This window comes from Caretta caretta, chromosome 1, assembly GCF_965140235.1.
Source record: "Caretta caretta isolate rCarCar2 chromosome 1, rCarCar1.hap1, whole genome shotgun sequence".
Classification (NCBI taxonomy): domain Eukaryota; kingdom Metazoa; phylum Chordata; order Testudines; family Cheloniidae; genus Caretta; species Caretta caretta.
The window spans coordinates 249698407-249710801 of record NC_134206.1 but is presented as its reverse complement, the minus strand read 5'-3'; the positions used below and the strand labels follow the sequence as shown (position 1 = coordinate 249710801).

The following is a 12395-nucleotide window of genomic DNA, read 5'->3' as shown; positions in this document are numbered from 1 at the left end:
TTCTACATCTGATAAGTCTTTATCCAATGTGTTGTTTCACTGAAACCACAACAAACTTAATCTGACATCGGGATCTTTCTAGACACCATCCAACAACCAGTCATACCATAACATTGAAATTTGGCAATGGAACTGGTCTAGCAAATGTGGATGATCACATTATAGGTAGGTTTAGATGACCATCTTTCCATTGTGATTTCCCAAACACCCCATGTGATTTAAACACATATTTTATTAATTTTAAGCATAAATTAATGTAAAATGTGTATCTAAATCTACTAGGCTGCTTTGAAAGTCTCAGTGGACTGGAATCTGGATTTTTCTGGTAAAACAGGAGATGCTACATGTGTTGTCTCTTTTGCTGGTACAATTTGTTTTGGCTTAAGGCAACATTTGGTAGAATCGAGCTGGATTCAGATGCTCGATCAACATTTTTGGGATGCGGCTGCAACACTTTGCAACAGGATCTGAATTTTTTTGGTGCACTAGGAGCTGCTACATTTCTTTTTCTATTTAGACAGTAGAATTTGAGGGGTTGCTGTTAAAAATTGGCAGGATCCAGGTGCCAGATCTATGTTTTCCAGTGCTGGTGGGGCCATGATGCAGAAGAATCTCGATTATTCCTGTAAAGTGGGAAAGGCTGCACGTTCTGTCTCTTTTGATTGTACAATTTAGGTATTGGAGCCAAAAATTGCAAGGATCCATCTGGATCCAGGATTTTGCAATACTTCTGCTCTGGGGTGCATCATGGTCTGGGTTTTTTGAGGCAGGTGTGCCTGTACTTGTTTTCTGTTGGGGGGCATAAAATTGGATGGATCCATGCATAGGTGCTAGACCTAGGGGTGCTACTGCACCCCCTGATTTAAAGTGGTTTCCATTATATAGAGGATTTACAGTTTGGTTCAATGGCTCTCGGCACCCCCACTATACAAATTGTTCCAACGACCCTGGATCCATGTGCCAGGTTTGGGATTTTGCAGTGTGCTTGCTCCAGGATGTGCCAGGGTCCAGAATTTTTTGATGTAGTAGGAACCACTGTACTTGTATTCCATTTCACCATTTTAACTGGGACTGGGGCCAAAATTTGTCTGGAGCCAGTAGAATCCAGGTGTTGGATCCGGATTTTTGGTGAGCTCATGCCCTGGGATGTGTTCGGGGGGTTGATTTTGTTGGTTCAGTAAGAAAGGGCTACACTTGTGTATTTTGGTGGCACCATTTGAGGGCTTGTGGTTAAAAATCAGCAGGCTCCGGCAGGGTACAGGTAGATCCAGGTTTTACCTCCCCCCCCCCCCGAACAGAGCAAGACTTAGATGTTTCCTGTCTATGAAGTGGTGCAGTTTATCTTTAAGGAGGCTAGAGAAATAAGAAATGAGTCTCACGTTGCATGGGTGACATCACTGGCTTTTGGCTCAGTGCTCTGTATTCTCTGTCTGTAGGCTTTAGCCAAGGCTGCAGGGCTCAGTGTTTGAACAAGGAATGATTCCCAGGTGTACAGAAGATTGGATTCGCTCTCATTTGGGTTGAAAACGGTGAAATGAGATTTCTAAAGCTCGCGGAGTCCAGCTCGCCTTCTGTTGCTCCCGATCTCGGCGAGATGGGTGAGTTACTCCCGTTAGAAAAGAAGGGAATGGAAATTTAAGGAAAAAAATGTCTGAATATCTAACTGCTGATGCTGGGGATAGGAATCGCATGAAGCTGCTGAGCTAGAGATCTTGGCTCCTGTGTGGAGATCAGGCCATATGTCAGAGAAATGGTGCAGATCGAAAGCTGTTGACAACTGTTAGAGGCTGTTTTCCTTCCCACCCCCTTAGGTTGGTTGTTTTTCCCCTACCATCCTTTTAATCAGCCGTAGCCCTGCCTGCCTGCCTGCATTTTGCAGATGGGGAACGTGCCTGTGTATTAGGAAAACCTTGCCCAGCGAATTGAAGCCCCGGTGAAAAAGGGCGCTTTGCAACAACAGGAGGGGAACGCGGGCGGGAAAAGGCTGGGGGTCTAGGACTGGTTTCATGGCTGCCTGAAGGAAGCTGGCACGGTCCATGGTGCTGAATCCTGCATCTCTTCCAGCCCCCACCCTCCAGCCGCCTCACGCTGAGTCCCGGGCACCGGCGGGGCGGCTGCGCTACTGTAGATGAGCGAGCAGAAGCCCGGTGCGGTGGGTGAGTCGCTGCTCTCCAGCTTCAGCCAGCCAAGGGAAGAAGCTGATCCATTACGTTGCCTTGATGACAGCACCACCGACAACAAAACAAACCTAGTGAATGGCGAGGCTGGGACAGAGGCGGAGGTGGTTTTGAAACAAAGATGTCCCTGGCTGCACACCTCCATGGAGTCTGCTAATGGAAAGACGCCTGCGAGCGTGGATAGCTAATTAGGAGTGGAGGGATCCCTTCCCCGGCCAGGGATTGAAATTAAAACAACACATTTCTTCTCCACCCCCCCTTCCCGACCCTAACCATCCAGCCAACCAGCTGATGCGCTTGTCGGGCTACTGACAAAGAAAAGCCAAGTCACTGATTCTTGCAACCAGGATAGCTGTGGCTGCTGCTTGACATCCGAAGATTTCCAGCCGTTGAACTTTTCTCTTCTGCCCTGTGCTCTTGGGATGTTGCAGGTCACACGCTGCTATTAAAGGGACCCTTCTGCCTTCGTCAGCTGGCCAGATCGAAGGAGCTTGGTGGACTGATCTTACGGCTAGAGCAGGACACTGCAAGGGAAGAGTCCTTGCCCTGACCACAGACCACGGGGGGCACACACCTCTGTACAGGCACTCTTCTGTTTTTAAGTGGGAGGCTCAGATTTCCTCGCCGGGTCTGCACTTGGCATGCTCTGCGCTGGAAGAGGGGGGCCATAAGAAAAGCGGGTGAGCGGCCAGGATTGCCTCCAGGGCCGGCCAGAACTTCGCAGAGCTTTTCCAGGCTCCAGCGGCTTGGATGGGAACCCGCCCGAGTTGTTGACATTGAAGGCAGACGCGCTGTCAAGGGACTCCCAGCGGCTGCTCCTGGAGGTTTCCGCTGGGACTCGCGTGGAAGGGCTTTGCCTGTTGTGAAGATGTCCATGGTGTTGCTGTGAAGCTGAGGCATGGCTGCGGGAAGGTTACTGCTCTATGCTGGCCTCTCTCTAGCTTTGTGTGCCCTGGGCATGCTGGCTGTGGCGATCTGCTCCGACCACTGGTATGAAACGGACGCCAGGAAGCACAGAGAGAGGTGCAAAAGCTTCACCACCAGGAGAAACGACCCCGGCTTCATTTACAACTCCAACAACAACCTGCCTCTGCGGGCCAGCAGATCTAGGTTGGACCGCTGGGAAGGGAAACTCCTCTTGGCAAGGAACAGGAGGCAGCTCTTTGCTATGAGCGCCGCCGATGAGTGCAACAGACAGTACAACTCCACCAACATGGGGCTCTGGAGGAAATGCCACAGACTGGGCTTCGACCAAGAGCTGGAGGAGCTGATTGCCAAAGGTAAGGGGCCGCTTTGCAAAATGAACGAGCTGAGCTGGGCGGGGGCAGCTGGAATAATTTGTTTCCAGGGGGTGCCCAGAGCCATTGAACCAAACTGTAAACCATGTGTATAATGGAAACCACTTCAAGCCAGTGGGTGCGGCAGCCCCCCTAGTTCCAGCACCTATGCTGGCAGCGCCCCACTATCTAACATAGGAGAGCGAACATTCCCAGCCATGTACTCCTCCTTGCAATGGGGGTTCTGGAGTTTGAGGTTCTGAGAAGTGTAATCTCACAAACCATTCCTTAACCCTTTGGTACAAGGTGCCCAGTTCTCCGTTACTGAGACTTGAAGGGGAGGGAGTCTAGAATGGCACGATGACATATTTGCAGGGAGGGTAATCTGTCTGTCTGTCTAAGGTTTTCATAAGGCTGCCCTCTGAGCACCTGCTTGGAGAAGTAAACAATATTACTAATTCGCAGATTAGAAAAGTCTTCATGTGGCCCTGCTGGCCCAGCCCAGTTTGTTTGTTTGTTTGTTTTGTTATCCTAGGCTCTACATGTGTGTATTTTGCTATTCCTAATTGCCACATCAAATTTCAACATCAGCTCCCAATTACACAATTTGCCTTAAACACACAGGCTTCCTCTAACATTGAAAAGGGGAATAAACAAAGGGAAATGCCAGAGGGCAAGAGAGAGAATACAGCCTGCTTGCTGCTTTATTCCAACCCAGATTTTGGAATATGTTCAATGTTCCAAAAACTGATTCATCAAGAAGGGTCTGAAGAGGAATAGTTTTCTCCCAAGAAGGAGACACAGATGTCTGCCAATAGCATCACCGTGCTGTTCTTGTTTTATTTTTCCTGAGGAATGAGTGAGGATGATGGTCAATTTGCCTTGAACGGTTCTTTGATACAGAGCGCAGCACAAACAGCTGTGTACAAACACCAACTAAGTTAAACATTCCTTCAAAAAAGATGGATGTTTTTGCAAGATGATTAGGGTTCCAGTTGAGGGTTGCAGCCTCCTTGCTGCCCCCATCATGCTATTCCCCACAAAAAAACATCCTTTCTCTCCATCCTCCTTATGCTGAATTCAGAGGATTACCTATCAGTATATTTTCCCCAAAATGAATTGATTGCTTCTTATACTATATAATCTTTAAAAACACTTGTGTTTTAAATATATTAGCTATCCAGAATTCTCGTGATTCTCTTTGCCTGTCCTACTCCCCTTTACAAATACTACATGCAGAAATATCGAAGGAGCTAATCACATTTATGAATATAGAGTTTAGCTCTGTTTATTTTAAAAGTGAACCGCAAAAGGTTAATAACACCACATAGGCACACAAAGTACAAATGCGTAATGAAATATGGAGCCTTTCCCCTCTAGATTGCTAGTTCAAATCTAGCCCAGGTTGTTAGTGAGCAAGTCATTACCATGTGGTGGCTGTTCAGTCTTTTATGTGAAATAGATTGGAGGCTTCAGTCCATTTTGTAATGGACAAATGACCACATCCAAAACCTGTCATCACGTTTGGCACCCTGATTGGCAGTCACAGCTGCGAAGCCAATGATTCCTTTAATCCCTCTAGGTCAGGATTGAGACATAATGGTGTGGCAGTGAGGGGTTGCTTGCACTACAGTGTGTGCTCTGCCTGGCATAAGGATAAATAGTGAATTTCAGTCTGCAGGGCTGATGCTCCAGCAAATTTCACAAATACTAAGTCTATTGAAAATGTAGTTTAAAAGATTATAAATGCATTTCATTTTAAAACAAAATATATGAAACTCAATCCTTCTTTCACCTGCCTGCTATGTCCTGAGTTCAGGAATATGTGTTTCCTCTAATAGAGCTGTTGAAATCACTTAACATCTGAACCAGTGTAAGGACCACTGTTTTAGGTGTTAGTGATGGCAGAACACACAACCGTACACTCAGGCAGATAAATATTTGGAGAAAGAGTTGATTTTTGGAAGATCTAGTTTTAATTTTTTGTGTGTTGTCAGTTTAGCCTAAACATATTGAGGCAGATAGTCAAACAGAGGCAGGTGCCTAATTTATGGACTCAGGTACCCAATGCATGCCTGCAGATTGGATATATGATTATACCAGAGCCAGTCAGGCCAGTGGTTTGTGCACAAATATCAGATTTGTGTTTGCATTTTGGGTAGGTTGCACAATTATATGCATGCAATCGGTTGCCATTTGGTTTGAAAATCCGGTGTATATTGTTGCACGATTTGTGAGCTTAAACAATATTTTGTCGTTATCTTTTAAAGCTTTGCAGTATATCTTCAGCTTTTTCTGTGTGGGTGAAGAGGGAGAGGTAAAAGGAGGGAGGTTCTTTTACGGCAAGTGTCAACATTACAGTGAAATAGGGGATTATTTTGATTGAGGCTACATCTATATAACAACTCTGAGTCATTATGCGGCGTAATACTTGCTCATTATCTTTAAAAATAGGGGTTGCATTGCCTTAGAACTTTTAGAATTAAAACACAGAAAAGTAAAGTTTACAACAAGTTAGCAATGTGAAGCTTTACCTTTCTCAATAATAAATTCTCAACCATCGTACTACAGTATAGCTATCTTTATTTGATATCTATATATGATACAAAAATATGAAAGAACTAAAGGATTTTACTCATTACCAAAAAGTAATTTTTAAAAAATCCACTAGAATCTTTGCATCCAGCTATCACTGCAAAAGATATTCAGTATATATGTGTAAAGGCCACCCTTATATGGGCAATCAAATAGCATCCCAGTTCCATGTCCTGAGGGCAGATATTTCTGCATTTCTCTAGGTTTTATAGTAATATTGTGAATGTGGTGTAAGCATATTTTCCACTGCTGTCAGGTGTAGAGAACAGTGTTGGGTCCAAAATGAGGCACTCTGACATATTCATGATCCTTGGATGATTAAGCTCCCAGCACAGAGGCTCCTCCTGTAGTAGAAACTGAGTGTGTAGGAGCTGGGTTCAGCATGCCATGTGCGAACATGAAGGATTCTGAATGACCTTACCATGCCTGCAGTAGCCAAATACCACAAGTGGGCTGCATATGCGCTACTGGTGAAATTCCCCCTTGGGCAGAGGGCCAGCACCACGTAAAACCATTTGGAGCATTTAAGTGGTGCACCAACCTTGTGCTGCTCCTCTGCACAAATGTCATTTTCAGCCAGGGTGCCTGTTTATGAATTGTATAAACCAATGCAGGTTCCAGCTCTGAATATTGCATCTAGTACTGTACATAGCCAAATATAAATGCTGTTAAGAGTTCTTCTCAAAGGTGGATAAGATCTTAATAATCTACTTAGCTTGGGCCAAGTCCTGCATCTTTCCCCAGACAAAACTTCCACTACTGTCAATGGTAGTGTTGCCTAAGAAAGGACTGCTGGATATGGGCCATATAAATGGTCTGCTCACTATCTTTGCAAATATCCTGCAAGTGTTCCAGCTGTGGAATTACCATTGATGTTGATGAGAGTTGTAAGTGCAGATCAGATTCATGACTGGGCCCCATGAAAGACTTTGGAATATTCAGACATCAGTGCCTTTAAAAACAATCCTATTTCTGGAATTCTAGATCAATTCCCTAATTCTTTTCTTTCTTTATTATTTTTCATTTTTTGAAATATATCAAAATCTTATGTGTGGCTTTGGTGCAACTGAAAATGTGCTACTTGAGATTTCTTTTAGTACATAGTAGTAAATAATAATGCACCTGAACAGCTCCTCATATTTATATTTTTCCCATTTATTTTTATATCTTCCCATAGAATCCCGCTGGAAGATTTCTAAACAAAACAATTGGATTAGCATGCAATGAATTAAAACATATTTCCACAATTAAGCCCACACACAAAGGAGCTGACAAATGTGGCAGATCAAAGATATAAGAACATTTTACGACTGCTACAAAATGGGGCAATTAATTTATACTCTTTATTTATATAAATAAAAAGAATAATGAAGACAACAGAAAATATAGCCAATAAAAAGAGTATTGCATTCAAGCATACAAACGTGGGACCCAATTTGCTAACTTTTACTCACATGAGTCACCTTTATTCACATGAATAGTCCCATTGGATTAAATAGGACCACTCCTGGGAGTAAGGCCCACTTATGGGAGTAAGCCTTTGAGCCTCCGATTCTGTTCTGTCTTGGGGTGTAATCTTTCTCATTGACTTTAGTGAGGCCAGGATTTTACCATTGATCTTTAAAGCCTTTTCAGTGTCTAAGTAGCAGGAAATTAACTTCATTTTAATTCAGCTGAACAATCTAGGTTTCTTCCAGGAAGAATGAATTTTACAGCACTGTTGCTGCACTCACTTTAGATTTAGGAATGAGTATACCATCTTGGACCAATGGTCCATCCTTCAGTAATGATTCTCTAGTGGAAAGCAAAAAACAAGCTAGCAAGTTGTCCTTAATGCACAGAACTGTCAGTTCAGTGTGGTACATGGTTGGGAGAGGGAGGAGTTTATTTCCTGCCTTTGCAGTGATCAGATTACATCCTATTGTGTTTGACTCATAATAACCCGAAAGGAAAACAGAGCCTCTTGAGTCTGTATCAGATGGCAACTTTGGAAGCTCCCTCTGTATTGAACAGTAAGGGAAACAAGAACGGGGGGAAAAAGATTAAATCATTTCATAATAAAGCTACAATACCACATATGAAGAAGTTACACAATAACCTGAGACCATTCCACTTAGACAATTACTATTCAGAGGACCTTTCATCATGTGTTTGGAAGACTGCCAATTAAAACTGTCTGGTTTGGTCTCCACTTGCTGCCACTGGAATCCAGTTATAAAAAAATATGGCAATAACCTTAATTTTTTTGCCCCCAAAGATACACAGCAATCATATTAAGTCCTATTTTTTAAACACTTTATTGTGAGTATTTTTATCCCATGTCAACATAGAAACAAAAAGAAAATCTAATTCCCATGCAGGCTAACTCCACAGCAAATAATGTGCAAGGATTCTGGGATGAAAGTACTCTGTGTTTCGATTTGTCAGATGCATGGCACAACTGAATGAGAAAAGCATAACAAGACCATTCCAGCGGTCACTAGGGATTATTTATAGGCAGTTGGAAAAGTCTGATGAGCAGCTACTGCAGGTATGTACAGGAGTAGAAAGATTTATGTCCGTTAAAAAAATTGCAGTATCCTGCAGTTATTTGAAATTGACTATTTTTTTTTTAAATCAGTGTTTTTCTGGGTGAATAAGGACATTCGTTTTTCATGGATTGTCCATAAATTTAAATTAATCTAATGATATTTTATTTAAAAACAACCAAAACAATTTTCCTATCACTCCATCTTTATGAAGCAGCCCTCACTGAGGGCTTGATCCTGCTCCTGTTGAAGTCAGTGGCAAAAGTTCCATTGACTTCAGGACTGAAATCACCTTCAAGTCTCCTCCAAGGTTAAAGTTGCCCTTGTGCACATGTCCAGTACAAGGCCCATGCACTGCTTAAGTACTACTTAAGGCTATGTCTACACTGCACACCACTGGCAGAGGCATACAGTGTACGTGTAGCTACACACTGTGGTGAAAGGCAGGCTGGGTCCATGCTGTGGTCTGTAGCTAACACACAGCAGTGATAGGCTCTGGCAGGGTGAGGTAGTGGGGAAAGTCTCCAGCAGTGGAGATCTGCTGGAACCTTTCCCAACTGCTTTCCTCTGCCAAAGCCTTTTTCCATTGCTGGGGTCTTTCCCTGTGGTGGGGAAAGTCTCCAGCAGCAGGGAGCTGCTGGACCTTTTCCCTGCTGCTGGAGCCTTTTCCTATTGCGGGGAAAGGCTCTGGCAGTGGGGAGACAGCGGGACACTATAGTGATAAAAACAGCAGTGTAGACGGGTGGCATTGCTTGGGCATGTAGAGAGCTGTGTAGGGGACATACCCACAGGGTTCAGCTGTAACTTTACTCAAAGCAATGCCTCACCATATGCCCAGGCCTTGTGCTGGGTCTCTGCAGGGGAGTGAATTTCACCCTAGAGCACCACAATTCCCATTGCAGTAATCAGCATAGAGATGGTAGCTGAATTTGTGTTTGCAGGTGAGATTGCCCATAGATAAGGTGTAGAGGGAGAATAAAAAGGGACAAAGGACCGCCCTGTGGAACTTCCATAGAAAGTTGGAGGGGAAGGAGGAAGAGGAGGATCTTCCGAAGGACAAGCTGAAGGAATGGTTAGAGAGGTAGGAGAAGAACCAGGAGAAGACATGGAAGGTAAGATGGAAGCCAAGGGAAGATAAGATTTAAAAAAAAAAGAGCACTGTTGATGGTGTTCAAAGGTGGGTTATCAGGTCAAGGAGGATGAGGATGGAATAGTGGATCTGGCTTTGATTGGAAGAAGTCATCAGAGACTTTGGTGAGAGTGGGTTCAGTGGAGTGCAAAGGGCAGAAGCCAAACTAAGGAGAGTCTAGGAGGAATTGGAGGTGAGGAACTCCAGACAGCAATTGTGAACAGTGTGTTCAATGAGTTTAGAGACAGAAGGGAGAAGGGAAATGGGTCAGTATTAGTTAGAGAGGCAAGTGGGGTCAAGGGGTGGATTTTTTTAGATAGGAAAGACAAAAGCATGCTTGTATGAAGAGCAAAGAACCAGAATATAGGAACATAAGAACAGCTATACTGGGTCAGACCAATGGTCCATTTAATCCAGTATCCTGTCTTCTGACACTGACCAGTGCCAAATGCTTCAGAGGGAATGAATAGATCAGGGAAATTTCAAGTGTTGTCCAATCCTAGCTTCTGGCAGTCAGATGTTTAGGGACATCTGAAGCCTGGGGTTGCGTCCCTGACCATCTTGACTAATGGCCATTGATGGACCTATCCTCCATGAACTCATCTAATTCTTTTTCTAACCCAGTTATACTTTTGGCCTTCACAATATCCCCTGGCAACGAGTTCCACAGATTGACCCTGCGTTATGTGAAAGAAGTACTTCCTTTTATTAGTTTTAAACCTTTATTTCATTGAGTGACCTCTGGTTCTTGTGTTATATGTTCCCTATTCACTTTCTCCACACAACTCATGATTTTATAGACTTCTATCATACTCGCACCCCCCCAGTCATCTCTTTTCTAAGATGAACAGCCCCAGTCTTTTTCATCTCTCCTCGTACGGAAGCTGTTCCATACCCCTCATCATATTTGTTGCCGTTTTCTGTACCTTTTCCAATTCCAATATATCTTTTTTGACATGGGGCCTGCATGCAGTATTTTATGACATTATCTGTTTTGATGAGGGACCTTGTCAAAGTTTTTCTGAAAGTCCACGTACAATATATCAACTGGATCACCCTTGTCCACATGCTTGTTGATACCCGCAGAGAATTTTAATAGAATGGCTAGGCATGATTTCTCTTTACAGAAGCTGTGCTGACTCTTTCCCAACATATCATATTTATCTATGTGTCTGATAAATTGTGTTCTTGACTATCGTTAAAACCAATTTGCCTGGTACTGAAGTTAGGTTCACTGGCTTGTAATTGCCAGTATAGCATCTGGAGCCTTTTTAAAAAGTCAGTGTTACGTTAGCTGTCCTTCAGTCATCTGGTACAGAGGTTGATTTAAGCAATAAGTTACATGCCATAATTAGTAGTTCTGTAATTTCATATTGGAATTCCTTCAGAACTCTTGGGTGAATACCATCTGGTCCTGGTGACTTATTACTATTTAATTTTATCAATTTGTTCCAAAACCTCCTGTATTGACACCTCAATCTGGGAGAGTTCCTCAAATCTGTCACCGAAAAAGAATGGCTCAGGTACGGGGATCTCCCCCATATCCTCTGCAATGGAGACCAATGCAAAGAATTCATTTAACTTCTCTGCAATGGCTTTGTGTTCCTTGAGTGCTTGTTTAACACCTTGATCACCCAGTGGGCCCCCCCCGCCGACTGTATGGTGGGCTTCCTGCTTCTGAGGTACTTAAAAATGTTTGCTGTTAGTTTTTGTGTCTTTAGTTAGTTGCTCTTCGAATTCTTTCTTGGCCTGCATTATAATACTGTTATGCTTGACTTGCCAGAGTTTATGCTCCTTTCTATTTTCCTCATTAGTAGCTGACTTCAAATTTTTCTAGGATGATTTTTTGCCTGTAACCTCCTCTTTTACTCTGTTTAGCCACGGCGGCATTTTTTTGGACCTTTTTTTTTAAAAAAAAAAAATGTGGGGAATACAGGGTGTGAGAGGTTAAGGAGATGAATAAGGTAGGGGAATGAAAGTGGGCATAAGGGAGATCAGGAGATAGGATGGAGTCACAGAGGCAAATGGAGGGGTGAGAGGAGGACAGCAAATGAAAAACTTCTGTATCTGTGACTGAGAAGGAGAAGAGAGTTCTAGAGGGAGGGGTGTTGTCAGTAGCTACCGGTGTAGTGCTCTGCTCTTGCTCGATGTTGATATCAGGCGGCTGCATGCGTGCGTGTGTTCCCTCTGTGTGATGCCCCAGCTCTGCAGATTGCTGGCACAGCAGACCCCGAGAGAACCCCCAATGACCACAGACTCCAGTAAGGTACGAAGGCACGTCGGCCAGGCTTATTGTCGAAGAGAAACACAATCTCTAGCTCCTCGGATTATATATCTACGGTTTGTTGCTAGTCAACTATGTGCTCCCTGACAATGGACTCAGCTCAGTCAGTGGCGGGACTTTCCACTGCTCCCTAGGCCAGACAAAAGACACCGCCCCAGGGATGTACTCTTATATACAGGTACAAACAAGTTACATAACACTCCTGACGTATTGAGGTGCAACCCCTTTACGTAACAATGCACTACCCTTCTACGCAGTAAGGTGCCGCCTCTCACCTTGTACATATTGGTTCGAACAAAACAAGTTTATCCATCATACTAGCCTTTTGCCCCTGTCCTCGTTATCTATGTGGATGGTATAAGAATGTTCTTGTACCATTTGTGTATGGCTGTGGTACCCAATACA

The 12395-nt window shown here is 43.8% G+C and overlaps 1 protein-coding gene across 1 annotated transcript in view; it reads left to right on the top strand.

Moving 5' to 3' along the window:
* Positions 1 to 1346: 1346 nt before the first annotated feature.
* Positions 1347 to 12395, top strand: part of TMEM178B (transmembrane protein 178B) — a 351973-nt gene continuing 340924 nt past the window's right edge. The window contains exons 1-2 of the mRNA XM_048830548.2: positions 1347 to 1598; positions 2065 to 3457. Of these exons, the coding sequence (XP_048686505.1) occupies positions 3076 to 3457 (382 nt within the window). The 5' untranslated portion in view covers positions 1347 to 1598; positions 2065 to 3075. The remainder of the gene's footprint in view (positions 1599 to 2064; positions 3458 to 12395) is intronic.